This window comes from Sebastes fasciatus, chromosome 6, assembly GCF_043250625.1.
Source record: "Sebastes fasciatus isolate fSebFas1 chromosome 6, fSebFas1.pri, whole genome shotgun sequence".
NCBI lineage: Eukaryota > Metazoa > Chordata > Actinopteri > Perciformes > Sebastidae > Sebastes > Sebastes fasciatus.
In genome coordinates this window covers 8,920,524-8,940,950 of record NC_133800.1, presented here as the reverse complement: position 1 = coordinate 8,940,950, position 20,427 = coordinate 8,920,524, and the positions used below count along the sequence as shown (strand labels likewise).

The following is a 20,427-nucleotide window of genomic DNA, read 5'->3' as shown; positions in this document are numbered from 1 at the left end:
GCTGATATACTGAATGACTGAAACACAATATGATGAGATAAAGAATTTGTCCAGAATACAGGTCACCATTCCATTAAAAACAAGTCTAAAAATTAGATTATTTAGAAGTGTTCATGTCATACCGTAAACTAGAAATCTCCATCCGGCAAAGCATTCAGCTCATGACCAAAATTAGAGTAGATCTAATTGTATGTTATGTGCAATGTGACAGTTCACTTTTTGTTTGAAATACAGGTGTGAGGATGAAGACGTACAGTGATGATGTCCAGGATACTGAGCAGACTGTGAACACTGTCTCCTGGTAAAACTTCCTTCACCACGGCGTCTGTACCATCCTGCAGGAAGAAAACAAAACCACATCTCAACATGAGAGCAGAACAGTCACAACAACAAACACAAGTAAGGGTTCCAACACTTTTGACGTTTTCGTCACTGACCACCAATATGCACAAAACCGGCAGAGAACACAAGTACTAATCCATCACCGAGTGTGAAATATTCTGTGAAGCAGAAGGTGGTCAGCCCTGCGGTCTTACACTCTCACGGATGCACAGCTCCAGGCGGCCATCTTGAACCACGTAAATACTGTCATCCGTGTCTCCCGGTCGGAAGAGCGCCTCCCCCTGATGCAGCGGGATCAGCACCATGTGACGACACAGCTCCAGGAAAACTGGCTTCTCGAAGTGGCCGAGCACCCTGGTTATAACACACGTGCACATAAAGTATAGGGTACGATATTAGGGCAGTCAATCGATTCAAATATTTTTAATCGCAAAATAATCGCACATTTTTTATCTGTTCAAAATGTACCTTAAAGGGAGATTTGTCAAATATTTAATACTCTTATCAACATGGGAGTGGGCAAATATGCTGCTTTATGCAAATGTATGTATATTTATTATTGGAAATCATTTAACAACACAAAACAATGGCAAATATTGTCCAGAAACCCTCACAGGTACTGCATTTAGCATAAAAAATATGCTCAAATCATAACACGGCAAACTACAGTGTGTGTGTGTCAGTGTGCTGACTTGACTATGATTTGCCCCAAAACTGCATGTGATTATCATATAGTGGGCATGTCTGTAAAGGGGAGACTCGTGGGTACCCATAGAACCCATTTTCATTCACATATCTTGAGGTCAGAGGTCAAAGGACCCCTTTGAAAATGGCAATGACAGTTTTTGCTCGCCAAAATTGTGTGTAAGCCCGGAGCGTTATTTAACCTCCTTCGCAACAAGCTAGTATGACCTGATTGGTACCGATGGATTCCTTAGTTTTTCTACAAGGCTTATTGAAAGAGGCTGGAACACGGGTCTTGAGCTATGGGGTATTACACATGTGCAGTGTAACTGGAGCTGCGGTCGTGCGTTGCTATTGGCTCAATTTCGGCGAGTGCAGACTGTGCATGTGTTGTACCCCAGTAATTTGACGCTTGACATCTCCTCTTTTCACCCTCCTTAGGTTTTCTAGTTTCATATGTTACCAGTATATTCACTCTAGCTTTAAAACTAAGCCCGCTACAACCTAAAAATTGCAAGTTTCATTAATGCGTTAAAGAAATTAGTGGCGTTAAAACAAATTTGCGTTATTATCGCATATTTACATTATACAATCACATATAACATATCTAATAGGGAAATGTAACAGTAAGTAAACTATATAATCCTCTCCTATTTTTCATTATTTCATTCTTTCTTAAGATCTCAGTCTTGGTAGGTTTGGCGACACCTGTAGTTACTGCTAAATGTGTTTTTAATAATACAGGTTGCAGAGTTCTGTTCAAAATCAGTGTATCAACCACTGGGGGCAGAAAACAAACCTTCGAGTAGCTACTCCGTCAGAAATGCAACCAAGGAAGAAGAGGAACTGGTGCATCTGTTTAGAGCACTGTTCAGAGCGGGGCTGAGAGGATTCATGATGTCATGTTGTTTTAATGAAGACAACAAAGTCACTAAACTCGTGATTGAATTTTGTACATGGATGAACTTGTGTCTTGTGTCATTTTTGCTTGAAAAATGACTTAAACAATCGATAATCAAACAGTCTCAATTCTCTGTCAGTTGACTAATCTTTTCAGCACATGAAATTAAATTTGAATACACCGTCACTGGTGATTTATTATCTGTGATTCTATATGTGACTAAGGAACCGCATGGAAACTGTGCTCCTGTTCAATCACGGGAAAGATGGAAACAAAGCATGTCATTTTACTTACCTGACATTTTTCAGCATGTACAGCACCTCGGAGGGCAGATGGGAGTTCTTCACATCAAACTCAGTCAGGTCAGCCTCCAGCAGACAGGGAGGAGGCTCCTTGGGCTGCAGGGTGGGGGGCTCCTTCCGGATGCGCAGGATCCTAACACACAAACACATATAAAAAAAGACATTCTTCATGCCGTAAAGATTGTACCACTTTGATTGGTAGAACAAGTCTCGGAACCAAGTTTCCGCTCAAAATTCTGAACTAATCTTTTTTCAGCACTTTAAACCAAGTTTCTCTCATCTAAATTGCAACTTACCTCTTTTCTGAACTCCTTAAAGGGAACATATCATACTCATTTTCATACTTGTATTTCGGGTTTTTACTAGAACATGTTTACATATTTAATGTTCAATAAACACATTATTTTTCGCATACTGTCTGTCTCAATATACCCGTATTCACCCTCTGTCTGAAACGCTCCGTTTTAGCGCCTGTCTCTTTAAGACCCCCCTCCCGAAAAAAGCCCACTCTGCTCTGATTGTCTTGCCTGAACAATATGGTGCGCCTTTGCAAAGGTAGTTCTCAAGCTGGCTAGATCCAATATTTAGTGGTGGCTGGCTCTGATAGCGTATTTTCCCTGTTCCCTGGTATCTTAAAATACCATCTTATCTTCTTTGACAAAATAATCTTAACTCAAGGTCCAAGTAAGCGGACCTTGGGTTAAGATTATTTTGTCAAACAAGATAATCTTCATTCTTGTTTGACAAGGTGATGTTCTACGGATCTTTCATTCTTCAACTGTTTCCAAGTTGAAGAATGAACTTTCAACCCTCAAAGCTTATCGTCTGTTTACACCAAATGCTGAAAAAAAAAGGGACTCACTTGCGAGCTATAGACAGGACTTTGGCCCTCTTCCTCACTCTCTGCCGGGAAGCTGAGTTTGAACTAGAGGCAGGGGCTGAGGACAACGTCTGAACCTGCAACAGGAATAGTTTGGTGATTTGACGTTTGCAGTCAAGTGATGAATTACAGAAGGCAAACAAACTGTTTCTGATAATTAAAGTGCCAATCATTTTGAGCGGCGCTAAGCCCAGGATGCAGCGAAGATGCCCTTGCTGTTATGATAAAACATCGAAACGCGTTCTCATCCCAACTCCTCACATGCTGACGCTGTCAGACCCCTCGCCGTCATTTTTCGCTCGCAGCAAACACATGCATAATGTTGTGAATTAAACAAAAACACTTGTTTAGGATTAGGCAACAAAACCCCTTAGTTAGGTTTAGGAAAAAACAACATGTTGGGCTTAAAATTACTACATTTGTACAGTGCAAATGTGACTTGACTTTGTGAACACAGGACAGCTGATTGTAAAGGGAAAGTGAAACGTAACACAACGGGACACAAACAGCGGTCTCCTGGATGAAAGTGTATTGTGTATTAACAGTGTATTAACCCGCACACACTGCTAGGTTGGGGATGGATAGACTGGATAGACATCTGGATAGTCAGCGAGACGGAGTAGGATGTTTAAGAAGACACTGACCTTTCTCATGATCTTTCGTCCGTAGAACATCACCTTGTCTCTCTTCCTGAAGCGATAGTGTGGAACGCCGGCCTCCTCCTCTGAAACACACCAGACAATCCTCTGTAAGACCATTTGCAATCTAGCGTATGAATCGGTCTGTGCCCCTCATACTAGCATTGAAGTGATGCAGTAAATCTGTCTGATTAAATCACCCCGCAGTTTCACTCTTTTAATCCATGAGAATAACCAAATCCATGCACTGACTTCTTGATTTCTTTTTTGAAAATTGCATACAATATCAACTACCTACAAAATTATTGAACCAATAATCAGTTTAAACCTAACCCTTAAAATGCATGGTTGTATGAACTGTGAACGTTTGTCTCTGAAACACTGACATATGATCAAAAAACATCTAATATTGTAACAATCATCATTCTGACCCAACCCCTATTAATGCACAAACTCTGCATTTGGGTGTATTTTGAACATCTTTACATACTGAAACATTTTAGATACATATGTGCTCTGAAACAGGGTGCACAGTGTGCAGGCCACTGACTTGATCTGAGTTTGTATCTTCTGTAAAGGAGAAACACAACAACTCCAACGATAGAAACAGCTGTCGCAGCTCCAATCAGCACAGCCGTCCACTGGAAGAAAAACAGACAACACATCTAAATGAGCTATACTCAGTTCATTAATAAAAACTAAATGACACATATCTGAACCGTCTCATTTATTCTACCCATCCACGTGCTATGTGCTAAAAGACAAGAACATAAGTACCAGAGTCATTCACGTGTCCCCAGTACATCTTTTGCTCCAGTGCACTTCCACGCACATATTAATTATTATTCATGCAAAACAGCCATTTTCAAACAATGTCGCCGACCAAACCTGTGATGGAGGACGACTCCTGTCGACAGGTTAGGATTGGCTGTCTGAGAAGCAGCCATGCAGGAACCGCACTATACTCCCCTGCTCGCAGAAGAGGACGGCCGATATCCACTCGCAGAATAAGACGGTCGTCATTGAGTTTGTGAAAAGGTTTAGAAGAAGAGCGCCGGCGGGAAAAGACTGAGGAGTATGTAACTAAATTGTTTTTTGAAAAAGTTAAACAGTGTTTGCTGTGCCCCGTTCTGGGTTTCCATTACAAGATTGTGCGCGTGCAAACAACCAGTTAGTAAACCTGATGTTTGTTGTTGTTAATTAACATTAATGAAATCAATAAAGTGCGCTTAATTAAGCAATTATTAGTTGGTTGTTCTCTGCACAACATAGGCAACGTTATTTCTGTGTGAGATTGCTAATATTGGCAGCGCAGAGACTTAGGCTCACTGTTGAGCCAGAAGATCTGGTCCTCAGAAATGTTCGGCAGGACTTCGGGGTTCTGCACGGCACTGCAGTGTCTTTCTCCATCTCCCCTGCTGACCAGCCACAGAAGTCCATCAAGATACACAGAGCATTTGGTGCTGACCAACTGGGTCTGGCCGAGCACACGTACCCAATGAAGGCACCTCTGAGGAAGCACAAGCACTTGAAAGGCCTTCCTCTCCAGGCACTGAACAATCCCTATTGTTGATCAGGTCAGATTATTCACACCTCGTCACTCCAGTGGAGCCTGTGCGTCTGGGACCCCCCGGGGGGGACCAGCAGCAGTGAAGACAAGCAGCAGCCAACAGCACAACAGTGTCTGCACATCTCCACCCTCTCACCTGCTGCTGAGCTTCAGCAGAGGGTAGAGAGATTGTGGCAGATAGATGTCCTTCTCACTTCTGCCGGCCACCTGTTGGAAGCAAAGACCACCCGAGTAGACATTGATGGGATCCAGTGTTATGCCACTCCCCTCCTGGGGGTGAAGAACATGCTACATCTCCAGGCATCAAAGGATGCTGTGTTAGCCAATGGAAAGCTGGAAAAGTGCCAGAAGAGAAGCTGAGCGAAACAGCCGAGTGCTGGTTCATCCCCCACCACATGGTGAGCCACAACGGAAAGAACAGTATTGTTTTCAATTGTTCTTTCACGTATAAGGGAGACAACCTCAATGAGCTGTTGCTGCCTGGCCCAACCTTGAGTTCCAGTCTGCTGCGCTTCAGGGAACACCCGATTGCTGTAAGCAGTGATATCAGGGGTATGTTTCATCAGGTGAGGCTCCTCCCTGAGGACACACCCTGGCTTCGCTACCTGTGGCGAGACCTGAAGACAGAGGAACCACAGAGCATCCACACATATCAAGTCCTTCCATTTGGCACCACATGTAGCCCCAGCTGCGCCACTTTCACGCTGCAGAAACTGTGTTTGACCACAGCCAGCCGGGTGAGGATGTTCGAGTGTCCACAGAAAGGTCCTTCTATGTAGACAGCAGAGCCTCCCCTCTGTGGAAGAAGCCCGACACCTGGTCAGCCAGTAACACCCCAAGGTCATCAGCCACCTGCCGAGAGACGCCAGATCCGAGAGCAGTGAGTTGTGGCTCAACAAGTCAGGCACTGACCCATAAGAGCTCACCCTGGGGCTCCGCTGGCTCTGCAATTCAGACACCTTAAGGTATAGATATCGTATGCTGGACCGACCCAAACCCACCATGCGAAGTATATACAGAGTACTGGCAATGCCTGTACGACTACCCTGAGTTTTATCATCCCCTTCACAAAGATCCTGGTGCAGCACTTGTAGGACAAACAAAGAGACTGAGACGGCCCGTCACTGCCTGAGGATGTACTGCAGCCATGGCTGATGTGGGAGGACGAGTTGCAGCATCTTTCTCAGATTTCACTGCCTTGCTGCTAGGTGGGCACTGAAATGGACACTTCAGACTTGCACATCTTTGTGGATGCATCAGAGAGAGAGCCTATGGCTCAGTGGTCTACCTGCGTGCAGAGAGCCCACACAGCCGTGTGGAAGTGTCTTTCCTGACTGCCAGATGCAGAGTGGCCCCGAAGAAAACAGCAATCAATGCAATGTAATATATCAATGTACACAAAACCACTAGAGTCTAAGACTAAAATGACTGTTGGTGGTTACCAGGTTGGCCTCCGTCCTTTCCTCCACAAACTGCTGCATCCTGGCCTTGATCTCACTACCGAGTGGAAACCCGATCTGAAACATCAAACACAGGAACAACACTGAGAGTGTAATCAACTGGACATGGCATCAATCAGAGCAGAACAAGGATTGGGACAACACGGTGAAAATATGACTAAGCATAAACTAGATCGTTTGTTTCTTTAGCATTTCATGAAGGCAAAATGACAATTTGTTTTACCCAACACAGGCCTAATAATCTGGTGAAATATATAAAGAATTGCAGAACATTTGTAATGAATTTGTCATGTATTTCACATGGAAATAGACATCTGAGTTATGACCACAGTGTGCCTAAATGCCTCAGCTAAGGACAAGGACATGGCACTTTATTTTCAGACAATGAAGTGCAATGAATGGTTTTGAGAAACAGACATACCGGGTTAATACTGCAGCTCTCCTCTTCATCATTGTCTCCCATGCCTGTTAAAAATAGATAATGCAGCACTAAAACAAGGCGATCTCACAGAGTCACAGAGTCACAGAGTCATAGTGCAAAAAGGTTCAGAAATCTGGGTTAAAGATCACCTGCTGGCTCAAGAGAAACAGGTCACAAGCTCAGTGTAACCAGACACTCTCCCACTTGCACTTCTACACACTGCTATAACATTACTCCAAACAGGCTGACTCAACTCTGCAAAAATGGTAGAAAGCTCGTCCAGTGGCTTATTTACTTTCCAATGTTGACTTGGCCTGTCTGGTCTGTCTTCTTGTGCCAAACTCAGTTCATAAATAGATGTTTTTAGTCTGTCTTGTGCCAAACTCCAAAAATAGATGTATTTATTTATGCTCTGTGGATTTATTTAAATGCCGAATTGAAAAGTTGATTGTATTCATTCACGTCGTATCCTATTTTCGTCGAAGTTACTAGTGAATAGTTTAAAGCACCCAGAGATAATAACTAGTCAGATATTTTAAAGGAGTTTGGTGACGACACAGATCATCATATTCCTGCTTGATTCAAAGACAGTGATGAAGCAAAACAACTCACACTATGTCTGTGGTTTAATATTAACTTAGAGTTGACACTTTAACAGTGTGTAGAGAGCCCAGAGCTGATATGTAATGCCACAGTTAGCTGACATAAACTTTAACTTTGTTACCGTTAACTCTCTCAGACTCCACTTCTTCTTCTCCTGTGGTCGCAGTCCGACACAACAACAGGACACAACGATACAAGCGACAAACTGTCTGTTCTAACAACAAGTATTAACAAACTAATTAACTTTCAGCTACAGCTAACTCTTTCCGCCTGAACTAACCAAACAATTTATCCTACGTACCTTTCTTGTGTCAAAGTGTGTGTGTATCTCAACATGCCCAAAGAACGGTGTCAAGACGGTCCGTTAAAACGAGCTGAACTTCCTGTTATTCCTATCAAAATAAAACCCTTATAAGATAAGATAAAATACTTTATTAAGCCCGAAGGAAATTCTTGTGCCAGAGATTGCTCAAAAATAAAATTACAACAAGTTCAAGTGTATCAAATACAAGTGTATAAAATAAAAAAGTACTATTTCTAGCACCAGTGCCTAATAGAATAACAATTAAGTAAGATACATTTAGTAAAATGAGTAAATAAGATAAGTAAAATAAAGAAAAGGTAAAGTAAGCTAAAAAACTGGAAAATAAGTAATATTGCACATGTTGGACATTAATATGGCACACAATGAAGAGTGATATTGCACATGAGAATGTAAAAAGTAGTATTGCACATGATATTGATATTATATTTGTACTCAGTGTCCGGTGTTATTATTATATATATATATTATTATATTAGCATATGAATATACTTGAAGTAGCAAACATAAGAGTACACATTATGCAGAATAATGTATATTATTGGATTATACTTATTGATGCATTACTGTGTTCATCACTTTAATGTTGCAGCTGGTAAAGGTGGAGCTCATTTTAATGACTTTATATACTGCTGGCTGGGTAGTTTAATCTATAATAATACATCATTTTATTTGTTGATTATATTTTGTATTAATAATCTGAATCTGTAAAGTAACTAAAGTTATTAAATCAATGTTGTGGAGTACAAAGTACAATATTTCCCTCTGAGATGTAGTGGAGTAGAAGTAGAAAGTATCAGAACATGGAAATAATCAAGTAAAGTACAAGTACCTCAAAATTGTACTTAAGTATAGTACTTGAGTAAATGTACTTAGTTACTTTCCACCACTGAGTACATGTTATATTGTTGTGTTTTTCTAAGCATTCTTTACTCTTCCCGTTGGAATAAAATATGGTTGATTATTTACTGAAAAGTAGTAATGTGTTTTTGATACCTTCACTTTTTTGCATTAAATCATACCAGGATGTTTGCTGAGATTGATTAGATGTGCAATTGAGATTGATTAGATGTGCAATAATACTTTTTACATTCTCATGTGCAATATCACTCTTCATTGTGTGTAATATTAATGTCCAACATGTGCAATATTACGTATTTTTCAGTTTGTTAGCTTACTTTACCTTTTTTATTTTACTTATCTTATCTTATTTACTCATTTTACTAAATGTATCTTACTTAATTGTTATTCTATTAGGCACTGGTGCTAGAAATTGTATTTTTTTTATTTTATACACTTGTATTTTATACACTTGAACTTGTTTTAATTTTGTTGTATTTTTCAGCAATCTCTGGCACAAGAATTTCCTTCGGGATTAATAAAGTATCTTATTTTCTCTTATTTTATGTGACACAGCTCTACCTAGAAACATTTCCACCAGCCACCACTGTATGTGATGAAGACCTACACTGTATTTAAAAAGGAATACAGGGTGTATATTTACTCTTTAGTGATAGAAGGTATAGTTATATCCATGGTTGAGCTGAACATGAATAGAGAACTTAGCTAGATACATATTTGCTTTGCTCATACTAAGCATTTATTTTGAAGGGGAGTGTATCTGTATCTTAGGTAACTCTGGGTTACTTGACGTCACCCAATCACTGAGCGTTCAGTGCTAGTATCTCGGATTGTGATTGGTGGATGGTGTTGGCTTTCGACCAATCGCTGAGCGCTTCCTTAGACAGTCTGAGCACATTGCTTACATTGGACCGACACTGGGCTCAAGGTGAGAGGAGACGAATAAATAACAATTTAAGAACTTACGGTTAATTAAACATTATAACATTTAACCGGTAACAACTACTTTAGTGTAAATGCATCACGTTGAGTAACGTTAACGTGTAGCTCGGCAGCAGACGATGCAACATCAGCTGGCTCATAGATTGTCGTTATCTAGCTAGCTAATGAGTTAGATAACACAAACCTTCCAGTTATTCTCTAATTTAGCTGAATTAGAAATGCTTCTTTAAACTCCCTTGATTCCCTAGAAGACAACATCCCTTAACAGCCATATTAAGACAATTACAAAGACAGCTTTCTGTCATCTGAAGAATATAGCAAGAATTAGAGGACTGATGTCTCAGCAGGACAAACTAGTCCATGCATTTATCTTCAGTCGACTTGACTACAGTAACGGTGTCTTTACTGGTCTTCCTAAAGAATGGATCAGACACCAGCTGATTCAGAACCTGCTGCTGCTAGAGTCCTCACTAAGACCAAGAAAGTGGATCATATCAGACCAGTTCTGAAGTCTCTACACTGGCTCCCTGTCTCAGAGAATTGATTTCAAAATACTGCTGCTGGTTTACAAAGCACTAAATGGTTTAGGGCCCAAATACATTTCTGATCTTCTGCTATGTTATGAACCATCCAGACCTCTCAGGTCATCTGGATCAGGTCTGCTTAGTGTCCAGAGTCAGAGCTAAACATGCAGAAGCAGCGTTCAGTTTTTATGCACCAGATATCTGGAACAAGCTCCCAGAAACCTGCAGGACCAACTCCAACTCTGACTTCATTTAAAACAAAGCTTAAAACGTTCCTGTTTGCTGCTGCCTTTTATTAAACCAGATAATGATCTTATATACTGCACTAGAGCTTTTACTCTTTTGTGTTATATTCTATTTTAGCTTCGATCCTAGCTTTTATTTTCAGCTTGTTTTTATTTCTTTAATATTTAATGTTTATGTTTTTATAACTGTTTTAATTATGTCATAATGTTCTTTTGCACTTTGTCTTAATGTTCTTGAATGTTTATGTAAAGCGCCTTGAATTGCCCTGTTGCTGAAATGTGCAATACAAATAAAGCTGCCTTGCCTAGAATGACTTTACATGTGTAAAACAATAATGTATTCTCGGCAGGTTTTCTCTGCCCTGGAAGGAGGAAACGCGGTGACACCATGGGTGTGTTGTCCACATTGATGAGGGGTCTGGTAAGAGGAGCGGACAGGATGTCTGAGTTCACCAGCAAGCGTGGATCAAGGACTCATAATAAAGGCAGGGGCGCAAGGCCCACTGGACTGAAGCTCTCCAGCTCAAAGTTTCTGTCCATACGGACCATGATTCCTGAGTTTGTGGTGCCTAACTTGGAGGGATTCCAACTTAAACCCTACGTATCGTATCGCTCTCCTCAGGGAACAGAGCCTCCAGTCACGGCACAAAGCGTGTTTGCTGAAGTTGTGGCCCCTCAGATCAAGAGAGATTTTGAAGAAGGCACTTTCAGCAAAGAACAGCTGGAGAAATATGGATTCAATCCCACACAGGAGGGGAAGCTCTTCAAGCTGTATCCCAAGAACTATGTGCGTTAAAGATGCACTCACAGTGTGATGTATTGACAAAGAAAGACACAGACTGCTGATTAGACTGAAAGCTGCAGACTAACTGATGCGACATCTTCACAAATGGGACTGTATATTATGTTTAAAAAAATCTATTTCCTACACGTGGTTGACTTTTCTGTTATTTGATCATCCGGCAAAATAAAAACTTAAAGGGTTATGATCCATACTGCAGAGTTGTGCCTTAGTCATTGTAAAGATCTGTTGAACAAACAAGAACATAACATGGAGAGGACTGTCCTGAGGCTATTGATAGTTATTCTTGACATTGTCTTATACAGAGGAGAAAGACATTTTCACTCTGTGTCCAAAGTTAAGATATGCACAGTGAACCCAGAACTTGACAATGTAACTTTATTGGTCAGAAAGTGTACTGAATGTAACCAGCAGTTGAAGTGGCATTTACAAATGTTGATAAACAACTGTGATCAATTTTCCAAAATCATCATATGGTGAAGATCACAGCCTCAGATTTCTAGGGAGCAGCACAGATGCTGGTATAACACTTGCATAAAAGCAAAAAGGGGTTCATCTAGATCAGATTCAATACAAGGGAGTCTTAATACACGCCTTCAACCAGCCTCTCTGGGCTAAAATCACAACTTATCAAGCATCAACCCTGCCAAAATGTCATTAATGCTTAACTGAATGCAAGAGCACAATTTCCTTAAAAGGCAGAGGGGTGCAAATGAAGAGAATTTCCCTTTGAGGACCAATAAAATCAATCACATTCACACATACTGCATGGGTACCTACAGTAATACAATTGGTGCTGTCTTCAAGCAAGGTGTTTTTGTGAACAATTTTCCTTAACACAATCACAAAGTGCCTAAAAAAGCTTTAATAAAAGGCAAGTTATGTGGGTGAATGGTGCTATTGATCGTTCTGCTACAGGACATACAGTAAGGATATTGTTTAAATACAAGTTTATAAAAATCAATTACGAAAATATAGGGTTTTCCTAATTGCATATTCTGTGATAAGTGTGGGGACTTATCTTGAAGACGGTGAATTGAATCACAGTATATAATGCCGATGTTATAGTTGGGCTGTACATTCTGCTTTACTTCGGTAAATGTTATCATTTGATAGAAAATAATTCTTATAGTGTAAAATGCAGCCAGTGCTCCAGCCTGGTCAACATTGCTCTGATTCCTGTTGAGCCTCCTCTGGAGTCCAGTCCCAGCGCCACACATGGAGCATATGGTCATAGAAGGAGCAGCTTGCCAGCAGACAGGTCAGTGATGGGGCGTCCTCATTAGAGTTGAAAGCAGGGCCTGCACCAGAGGTGACGGGGGGCGCTGCAATACCCTCTGGGATGTATCGTCCTGCATCATCCTCCAAGGAAGTGTCAAAGCTGGCGGTGGGAGATTCATACTGAATTCTCAAGTGTCTTCCACTCTCTGTGAGGCTTTCTTTTGGTTCTGCAGCAACGGGGGAGCAGGGAGCCGGTTCCTCCAGGGCCAGCCGGGACCAGTCAGCTCCGTACGCCAGGGAGTTGTGGAGGATATAGGAAGCTACGACGGGACACGCTCCTCCACTGCCCTCTGGACAGTGACAGGAAAACATTGATGGTTTAAGACTTTTATGGCAGAAACATAAATTGCTCACTTTTGAGTTGACCTGGGGTCTCAGTTATAATTAACAGTACATACTGGATCCACACTAAATATTTACATATATACAAATGAGGAAATGTATGTACACTTAAAAATATTCAGATTTATAAAACCGTGCGTACGCCTGCCAGTGCGTAATTTCCTTTTATAAATCTCAAAATCAACTTGGAAATGTGCACAGGTGGATCAGCCTCATACTCCGCCCTCATTGTACCATAAATGGTTAATTCAAAGCACCTAATGAATGTTTCAACATAGAAATGATCCTACTGATCAAGAGAATTTTTCTGACTCAGAAATCGAGGAGTTTGTGGATGAGGAACACTCGCTCCCTCCTAATTCTTCCATTCACATAGTCCTCGCAGTGCCAGTGCAATCGTCAGCATTACGAGGGTCACCGCAATATTGATATGTTTACAGCAATCACACTGATCGCTTCCACACTGGCACTCGCATGGTGGAAATGTGAGTGCCAGCCAGGTAGCTTATAACAATCTGAGCCTGTCAGTGGCAAAAACAAGCACTTTAAGTGAACGTTAACGTTACATTGACGCTGCTCATTTGCCCTCGCAGCTCGTTTCGCGGCTGCCAGTTACAGCGTTCCCCCTCAATACTGGACTAATTTCAAGAATTGTTGTCCCCATTAGTCATTTTGACACAAAAACATGGGAAAATAGGGTCCAGGTTGAAAAATACCAAGTTACCTTTTAAGTTAACTGAATGACTAAACTACCATAAAAGAGAAAAAAGAAAAACAAAGTAGTAACAATCCAGATCAAGTATTTTCTCCTTCATACTCACCTAGGCTCTGCTGGCAATGAAGGATGTGGAAGTCATTGTGCATGCAGGCTGCGAGCAGCAGGTGCTGATTGGTCGGATGCCACTTCAGCCTCCACACTCCACCGCCCACAGGACTCTCACTGAGAGGCTGCCGCATGTTCCTGCCATCCCACAGCAAAACCTGCTCGTCATAGCTGCAGAAAGAGAAGACCAGGACACAAGACTTTCAGAAAATAATATGACTGAAAGAGTGACAGTTTAGGACAGGAAGACCGAAGAGAAAGGAAGCAGTGGTAGTATAAAAAGGTAATACTCACACAATGTCAAGTTACCATAGAGAGTTTATTGGGATATTTACCTGCCTGTAGCCAGGATGTGTTCCCGATGTGGGTTGCTGTGTATACTGCACACACCCATTGAGTGCCTTTCAAGAGAACAGACCAGAAATTGTCGATGTACTTTGTCTCAACGGGCTGACCAAATGAATGCTGTTGACACTAACATCAGTACTCACTTTTTACTAGTGAATGTGGGGCAGGAGGGACCAACCCTGAGATCCCAGCCTTTAAGTTTGCAATCATCACCACCTGTTGAGGAATGACACAAACACACATAGAGGAAAAGGAGTAAATGCATATACAGTACAAGCATACAGAAATGATCAATAAAAAGAGATATAGCAGTTAAAACGAGCTCTCTTATCCACCAACTAGAATTATCATCTCGCGGTGGTATGCTTCAGCCAACAAGTCAAGTTGCAGTTTACATCTATGTCTGTCCAAAATGTCAGCACTTCATTGTTTTATACTGTTAGACATTTGTGTGATATTGTCATGATAAGCTTATGAATTCTTGAGTTCTGGCCAAAAACGTGTTTTGTGAGGTCACAGTGACCTTTGACCACCAAATTCTAATCAGTTCATCCTTGAGTCCAACTGGATGTTTGTGCCAAATTTGAAGACATCGGTGAAGGCGTTCTGAGAAACCATCAGAATGGAACGGACGTGAAGTAGCTGTGACCTTTAGACCTTTAACCACCAAAATCGAATCAGTTCGTACTTGTGTGTGTGGACGTTTGTGCCAAATTTGAAGAAATTCCCTCCAGGCGTTCCTGAGAAATCATCACGTCATCACAAGAATGGGTCGGACGTATGTGCGTACGGCGGACGGACAACCCGAAAACATAATGCCTCCATGGAGGCATAAAAACACACGCTGATTACACATTACCACATCAACAAGAATAATAGAAAATAATTAATCATATAACACTTTAAAAGGAGACATGCAGCATACGAAGTACTTTTAGTGTGATACTGATTAGTAACTTTTGCTGATCATACTTACGTACTTATACTTTAGTAAAACTTGTAAGGTAGGACTTTTACTTGTAATTGGGTATTTTTACACTGTAATGTTACCACTTTTTCATACTAAAGATTCTGAGAATATTCTTGGGTGAAAATCAACATGATTATTTCTATTATGTTTCCATTTTGATGTTAAAGGCATAGTTTGGGTGTTTCGAAGTGGGGATGTATGGGGTACTTATCCATAGTAGGTGTATTACTTCCAGTAGATGACAGATAATGATTTAGAGGAGTGTTACCAGAGTAAAGCAGCTGTGTGTCCCAGTAGGAGAAGGCTGAGATCCAGGCCTCAAAGTCATGGGCCTTCCACTGTGACAGAGTCGTCAGAGCGCCTTCAGCCAGGGAGAGCACACTGACGCAGCCTGCAGAGTCACTGCACACCACCCGCACATCACTGCTGCTGAGACAAACAGGGGGACGTTTGACATGACCAGTGTTTCCAAAAAGTAGCTCCACCAGAGGCAAAATCAACTGGCATAAAAGTTGATTAAAAAATGATAATAAATAAATTATTATTATTTATTATAAATACTAAACTGAATCAACATTTGGTTTTGACGGTCATCAGTTATCATGTGTGTTCAGCTGAGCTACTGAATTAATCTGAATCATACTTGGACGAGAGAAGGTGCCGATTTATTGGTATATAGCCAAACTTTTTGTTAATGGAAACCGCCTACATGATACAAAAAGCAGCCCAAATTATCACTTCCTTTACCTTCCCAAATAAAATGTTTTATCACCCACCCAAATAAATAAAAAGTAGCCCAATAGGACAGAAAACTGCCCTGTTTTGGCAACACTAGACAGGGATTTTCATACAAAATATGCAATTAACTGTTGACACAGCTGCAGGTGCTCGGGCTCTGTGTCCATGCTCAGTTTGTTACCTGTCCATTCTTCCAGTGGACCAGTCTAAAGACAGGGCCAGTCGCTCTGCTCCCACCTCCAAACTGCACAGAGAGTGCAGTCTACGGCCGCCTTCCTACTGGATACAAACATTCATGAGTGCAGAGTACCACATCAACAACTAGAGTCACACCAAGTCTTAGAATACATAATAACAGGTAAACACACGCGTCACTACCCAAACACATCATTTTACATCAACAGTGAACTAAGCAGCTTCAGCATTTCTGTGGTCTTCTGAACGAATACTGCGGTTCACTTCAGCGTGTCCTCCTCTCTAAACAGACTGAAGGGGCTATGTGTACAGTAACTTAGTACAACAGCTGTGCAAGCTTATAAAGTTGAGATGTTGTTGACACTGGGTCATGTGTTTTATTGAACAGTAGTATGTGATATGCCGTTTGTTCATCAAGAACATAATGCAGTCCAGTACAAACCACAGACTACAGCTGGAAAAATAGCAATTAAAAATGACACTCAAACAAAATCAATGATATAAGCTTCACAAGGATTATGTTTATTATCTTATTCATCGCAGGTATGTTGTATTAGACCGCATATTATATTGTGTATCTGTTGTAAGGTGTTCCAGGTCTTCTTGGCCACCACTGTGCGTATGGTCAGTTTTAATAAGATACAAGGGCACTCGAGTGTGACAACAGGTTGGCCTAAAGGAGCAAACTCTGCTTTAAAATCTACAAGCTTAAACACAGAAACACATATGGTTGTGATTATCTGATAAATCTGGTAAACACTTCTACGCAGCACAGAAAAAGGGTATGTTGCCCTCCACTGACCATTTTGGTGTTTAGCCATTTCTTAAAGGCAATGTAAGACACGGTAATTTGCCTCTAGCACATTCCATACACAGTGGCAGTTCATTGTGCTTTACAAGTTGCATAATTGGAAAAAGAAATCAGAAAGCAACAAAAAAAAACTAACAGTGCTATTTGATATACAGTACAAACATAAGCATTCACATGTTGTACCTTGTATGCATTCTTTGCTCACAGACAATGCCACATTAAGCAATATTATAACTTAGTTTGGTTAGAATTATGTTCTCTGCTTAAAAGAAAATGGCACATTTGGACTTAATATTGTGGTAGAAAAGGCTGCTTTCAACCGGTTTTGATCTCAGAGGCTGATGTATATATTCACCGATCCTGTGTCCTGTCAAATCCTTACATACCGATTCTGTACACAAACGTGTACATTCTTCTGATGCCAAATTTCTCACCTGAGCGTCTGACAGAGTGTACAGCTGCAGCTCTCCAGTGGCAGCTGCCATTCCCAGCACTGCCTTCCCTGACACTGGCACATGGCACCTGAGAACATGCAAAAGGAATCAACAAGAAGAGAAGCAGACAATGACAAAAACAAAACAAAAAAAGCCACACTGCTGGTCCAACCTGATTTCTTACCATTTCAAATCTAAAATAGCCGCTGTGTCCATGCGCTGTAGCTCAGTGAGAGGAGGGCTCGTCGATCCCTCTCGCCGAAATTCAAAAAGGTACAAACGACCAGTCCGGATTGGGGTTGCATCCTCTTCCCCTGGCTTACAGGAAGAATGTAAAAGGGACATCATCAATCAACAGTCAGACACTAACAGGAGCTACTGTAGCCCCAATATGTACCTCTTACTGCTGCATTAAAGTCACAAAGAACTCAGGCTGCACAATTGATCATATAATAATCATTATAACTTTACAAGACAGGCTTGGCAAAATATTCACAATTAATTTATTTAACTGTTGTTTTTTTTGGGGGGTGTTGGCTCTGTACTCCAACTTGAATTGAAATGAAACAATGAGTATGAGGTGAAAGTGTTGACTTTGTAATTTGAGAATGTTTACATCCATATTAATTCAGAGTAAAAAATTGTAACCCATCCCAGCCAACATGGTTATGTGGGCCCCACATGGGTTATGCTCGGGGGTACCTGGGTACCAAGTAGGTATGGGCCCAAAATGGGCATCTTATCTGAGGCCCACTTGGATCAACTAAGTAGGTCCCACATGGGCTCCCCATGTGGGTTCTAAGTGGGTCACTAATGGGAAATTAGTGCATGGGCTCAGAATGGGCAACACAAATGACGCCCACTTGGGTCAACTAAGTTGGTCCCACATGGGCTCCCCACGTGGGCCTTAGTTGGGTCACTACTGCAAAATTAGTGCATGGGGTCAACATGGAAACTGTGGACAAACCCACTTACAACCCATATTTCAGGCCATGTAGTCCCCATGTAGTTTGCACATAGATCTTAAACCTGGGGCCGAAATGGGTTTTGGTTTATGTTGCCCAGATTTGGCCCATATAACACCCGGTGTACTCCTGCATGAAACCAACAAGGGCAATTGGCATGGGGCCATTATGGAACCCACGGACAATCCCATATAGGGCCCATTTTCAGCCCATTTACTACCCACATGGACCCCACTTACAAATGTTGGCTGGGATGTGATGAGAACAAATGCACTATGTATTAAATAGGAGTAATATTGCTGATCCAAGTACTGTTATTAGTTGTGTAGGCACTATAAGGGAACCCTATAGCATGTTGTCAATGTGTTTTACTATGTCAATGACAAGCTTCAGTGTTTACAGAGAATGAACACCTGACAGTAATGCTATGAAAACAGGTCAGGTAGCTCAGTGCTGGTTAGTATGAGGTCCTGCCCATAAGACAGGTAGACTAACGGGGTGTCCCGGGACAGTTAGGACTGTTCTGTATGTGATCTCACCCCTTTCTGTAGCTGATATGTCCCGCAGGCCAGGACGTCGTGGCTGGACGGAACAGGACACCACTCCACCGTGTCAGCACTCAGCTCCGTGTCAAACACCTGTAGGTTGCGACTCTTCGACTTCCAAGCCATGACCTCCTGCTTTGCATAACGTTAACTGTGCCCGGTGCAAGAACTGAAATGATATTACGTTTCCACTGTAAAAATCAAAAGTAAGTTCAGGAAAGTCTGTCATGTAGTTTAGTAGGTTAGACACTAACACATATCCAGCTAGCTTCCGGTCGGCTACCTGAGCTAAATAATCTGTTTAGCAAGCTATTATTAACTCACTGCGGTAAACTGTCAACAGTTAGACACTTCAGCTGGTGAAGAGATATTCAACAAGGTGAATAACATGTCCCAAAGTTAAGTTAACATGTGTTTAATAGTGAATATCCACAGAACAAATCATTATCAACAAACACTCACATGTGTGTCAGTCCCCGACCCGACGACTCTGTGCGTCGTTACGTCATCCGGACGTAAGGGTGCATTCAGGCACCACTGCAAAAACAACAATTTGTTGGTACTCATTGTTGTTATATGGTTGCAGAGATAGCAACTTCATGTTTTGTTTTTTTGTTTTTTTTTACATTTATCCTTTGATATTGAAATATATTTTTACTAATTGGTTTTTATTTGTTTGTTTGTTTTATTGACACAACAAACATTAATTACTTCTTTATTGTTTTCTTCCATTTACATGCATTTTCTTTTTAAATATCTATATATTGTAATTTGCTTAATGAATTGTATATGTGTATATGTATGTTTTGTTTTTGTTTTTATTTTAGTTTTTATTTTTATATTTATTTATTATTGAATTGACGCTTTGGCAATATTGTTCACCTGACAGTCATGCCAATAAAGCAAATTGAATTGAATTGAATTGATAGCAAGACTAATTATTCTCTGTTATAGGTATCGGAGCAAAAATACTACCTGTATTCACAATAATATACACTTTTAGCTATGAAACAACACGAACCCCTGCATCATGAAATGCAATCCATGGCACTGCAGTAAATCCAACGACTTTTGAACACTCGTTTATTTTGGCAAGTTTTATTTTGTTTTTTTAAATATATATATATATATATATATATATATATATATATATATATGTTTGTTGTGTATGTATATTATTTTATATATTATATTATATTATTTTATATATAATATTTTTGTTGTGTATGTATATTATTTTATATATAATATTTTTGTTGTGTATGTATATTATTTTATAAATTATATTATATTATTTTATATATAATATTTTTGTTGTGTATGTATATTATTTTATATATAATATTTTTGTTGTGTATGTATATTATTTTATAAATTATATTATATTATTTTATATATAATATTTTTGTTGTGTATGTATATTATTTTATAAATTATATTATATTATTTTATATATAATATTTTTGTTGTGTATGTAT

The 20,427-nt window shown here is 40.5% G+C and overlaps 3 protein-coding genes across 10 annotated transcripts in view; 1 reads left to right on the top strand and 2 right to left on the bottom strand.

Annotated features, from left to right (window-relative positions):
- The window catches only part of pnpla7b (patatin-like phospholipase domain containing 7b), a 29,654-nt gene extending 21,479 nt beyond the window's left edge, over window positions 1–8,175 (bottom strand). For 2 of the 6 annotated variants that reach the window (XM_074637498.1, XM_074637503.1), the window contains exons 1-9: window positions 7,931–8,072; window positions 7,199–7,244; window positions 6,760–6,834; window positions 4,298–4,388; window positions 3,754–3,833; window positions 3,092–3,186; window positions 2,222–2,362; window positions 537–696; window positions 255–335 (exon numbers count right to left, since the gene is read on the bottom strand). In XM_074637498.1, the coding sequence (XP_074493599.1) occupies window positions 255–335; window positions 537–696; window positions 2,222–2,362; window positions 3,092–3,186; window positions 3,754–3,833; window positions 4,298–4,388; window positions 6,760–6,834; window positions 7,199–7,240 (765 nt within the window). In that variant the 5' untranslated portion in view covers window positions 7,241–7,244; window positions 7,931–8,072. Of the gene's footprint in view, window positions 1–254; window positions 336–536; window positions 697–2,221; window positions 2,363–3,091; window positions 3,187–3,753; window positions 3,834–4,297; window positions 4,389–6,759; window positions 6,835–7,198; window positions 7,267–7,347; window positions 7,454–7,922; window positions 8,073–8,102 lie in introns of those variants that run through there. The other 4 variants (XM_074637501.1, XM_074637502.1, XM_074637499.1 and 1 more) reach the window with 4 other exon arrangements.
- A 1,606-nt stretch (window positions 8,176–9,781) lies between these two features.
- Window positions 9,782–11,690, top strand: mrpl41 (mitochondrial ribosomal protein L41). Its single transcript, XM_074637497.1, has 2 exons — window positions 9,782–9,912; window positions 11,046–11,690. The coding sequence occupies exons 1-2, from the start codon at window positions 9,828–9,830 to the stop codon at window positions 11,489–11,491; spliced, it is 531 nt and encodes a 176-aa protein (XP_074493598.1). The 5' UTR covers window positions 9,782–9,827; the 3' UTR covers window positions 11,492–11,690.
- A 168-nt stretch (window positions 11,691–11,858) lies between these two features.
- Window positions 11,859–19,507, bottom strand: dph7 (diphthamide biosynthesis 7). Of its 3 annotated transcripts, none has more exons than XM_074637494.1 (10): window positions 19,412–19,507; window positions 18,944–19,118; window positions 17,624–17,757; window positions 17,440–17,527; window positions 16,181–16,275; window positions 15,530–15,690; window positions 14,435–14,507; window positions 14,279–14,344; window positions 13,942–14,114; window positions 11,859–13,068 (listed from the first exon to the last, which is right to left on the bottom strand). In XM_074637494.1, the coding sequence occupies exons 2-10, from the start codon at window positions 19,073–19,075 to the stop codon at window positions 12,659–12,661; spliced, it is 1,332 nt and encodes a 443-aa protein (XP_074493595.1). In that variant the 5' UTR covers window positions 19,076–19,118; window positions 19,412–19,507; the 3' UTR covers window positions 11,859–12,658. The 3 variants fall into 3 exon arrangements, with proteins under 3 accessions (XP_074493595.1, XP_074493597.1, XP_074493596.1); XM_074637496.1 differs by having other exon boundaries at window positions 15,530–15,687; XM_074637495.1 differs by lacking the exon at window positions 19,412–19,507 and adding an exon at window positions 19,274–19,396.
- Window positions 19,508–20,427: the final 920 nt, after the last annotated feature.

What these genes read in the sequence shown, in the direction of transcription:
- mrpl41 (XM_074637497.1), top strand. Translation starts at nt 9,828, where the DNA reads ATGGTGTTGGCTTTCGACCAATCGCTGAGCGCTTCCTTAGACAGTCTG. An exon ending in GGACCGACACTGGGCTCAAG is followed by an intron (nt 9,913 to 11,045) that starts GTGAGAGGAGAC and finishes TATTCTCGGCAG; the next exon opens with GTTTTCTCTGCCCTGGAAGG.
- dph7 (XM_074637494.1), bottom strand. Translation starts at nt 19,075, where the DNA reads ATGGCTTGGAAGTCGAAGAGTCGCAACCTACAGGTGTTTGACACGGAG. An exon ending in GCTATTTTAGATTTGAAATG is followed by an intron (nt 17,528 to 17,623) that starts GTAAGAAATCAG and finishes GCATGTTCTCAG; the next exon opens with GTGCCATGTGCCAGTGTCAG. An exon ending in TCATTGCCAGCAGAGCCTAG is followed by an intron (nt 13,069 to 13,941) that starts GTGAGTATGAAG and finishes GTCACTGTCCAG; the next exon opens with AGGGCAGTGGAGGAGCGTGT.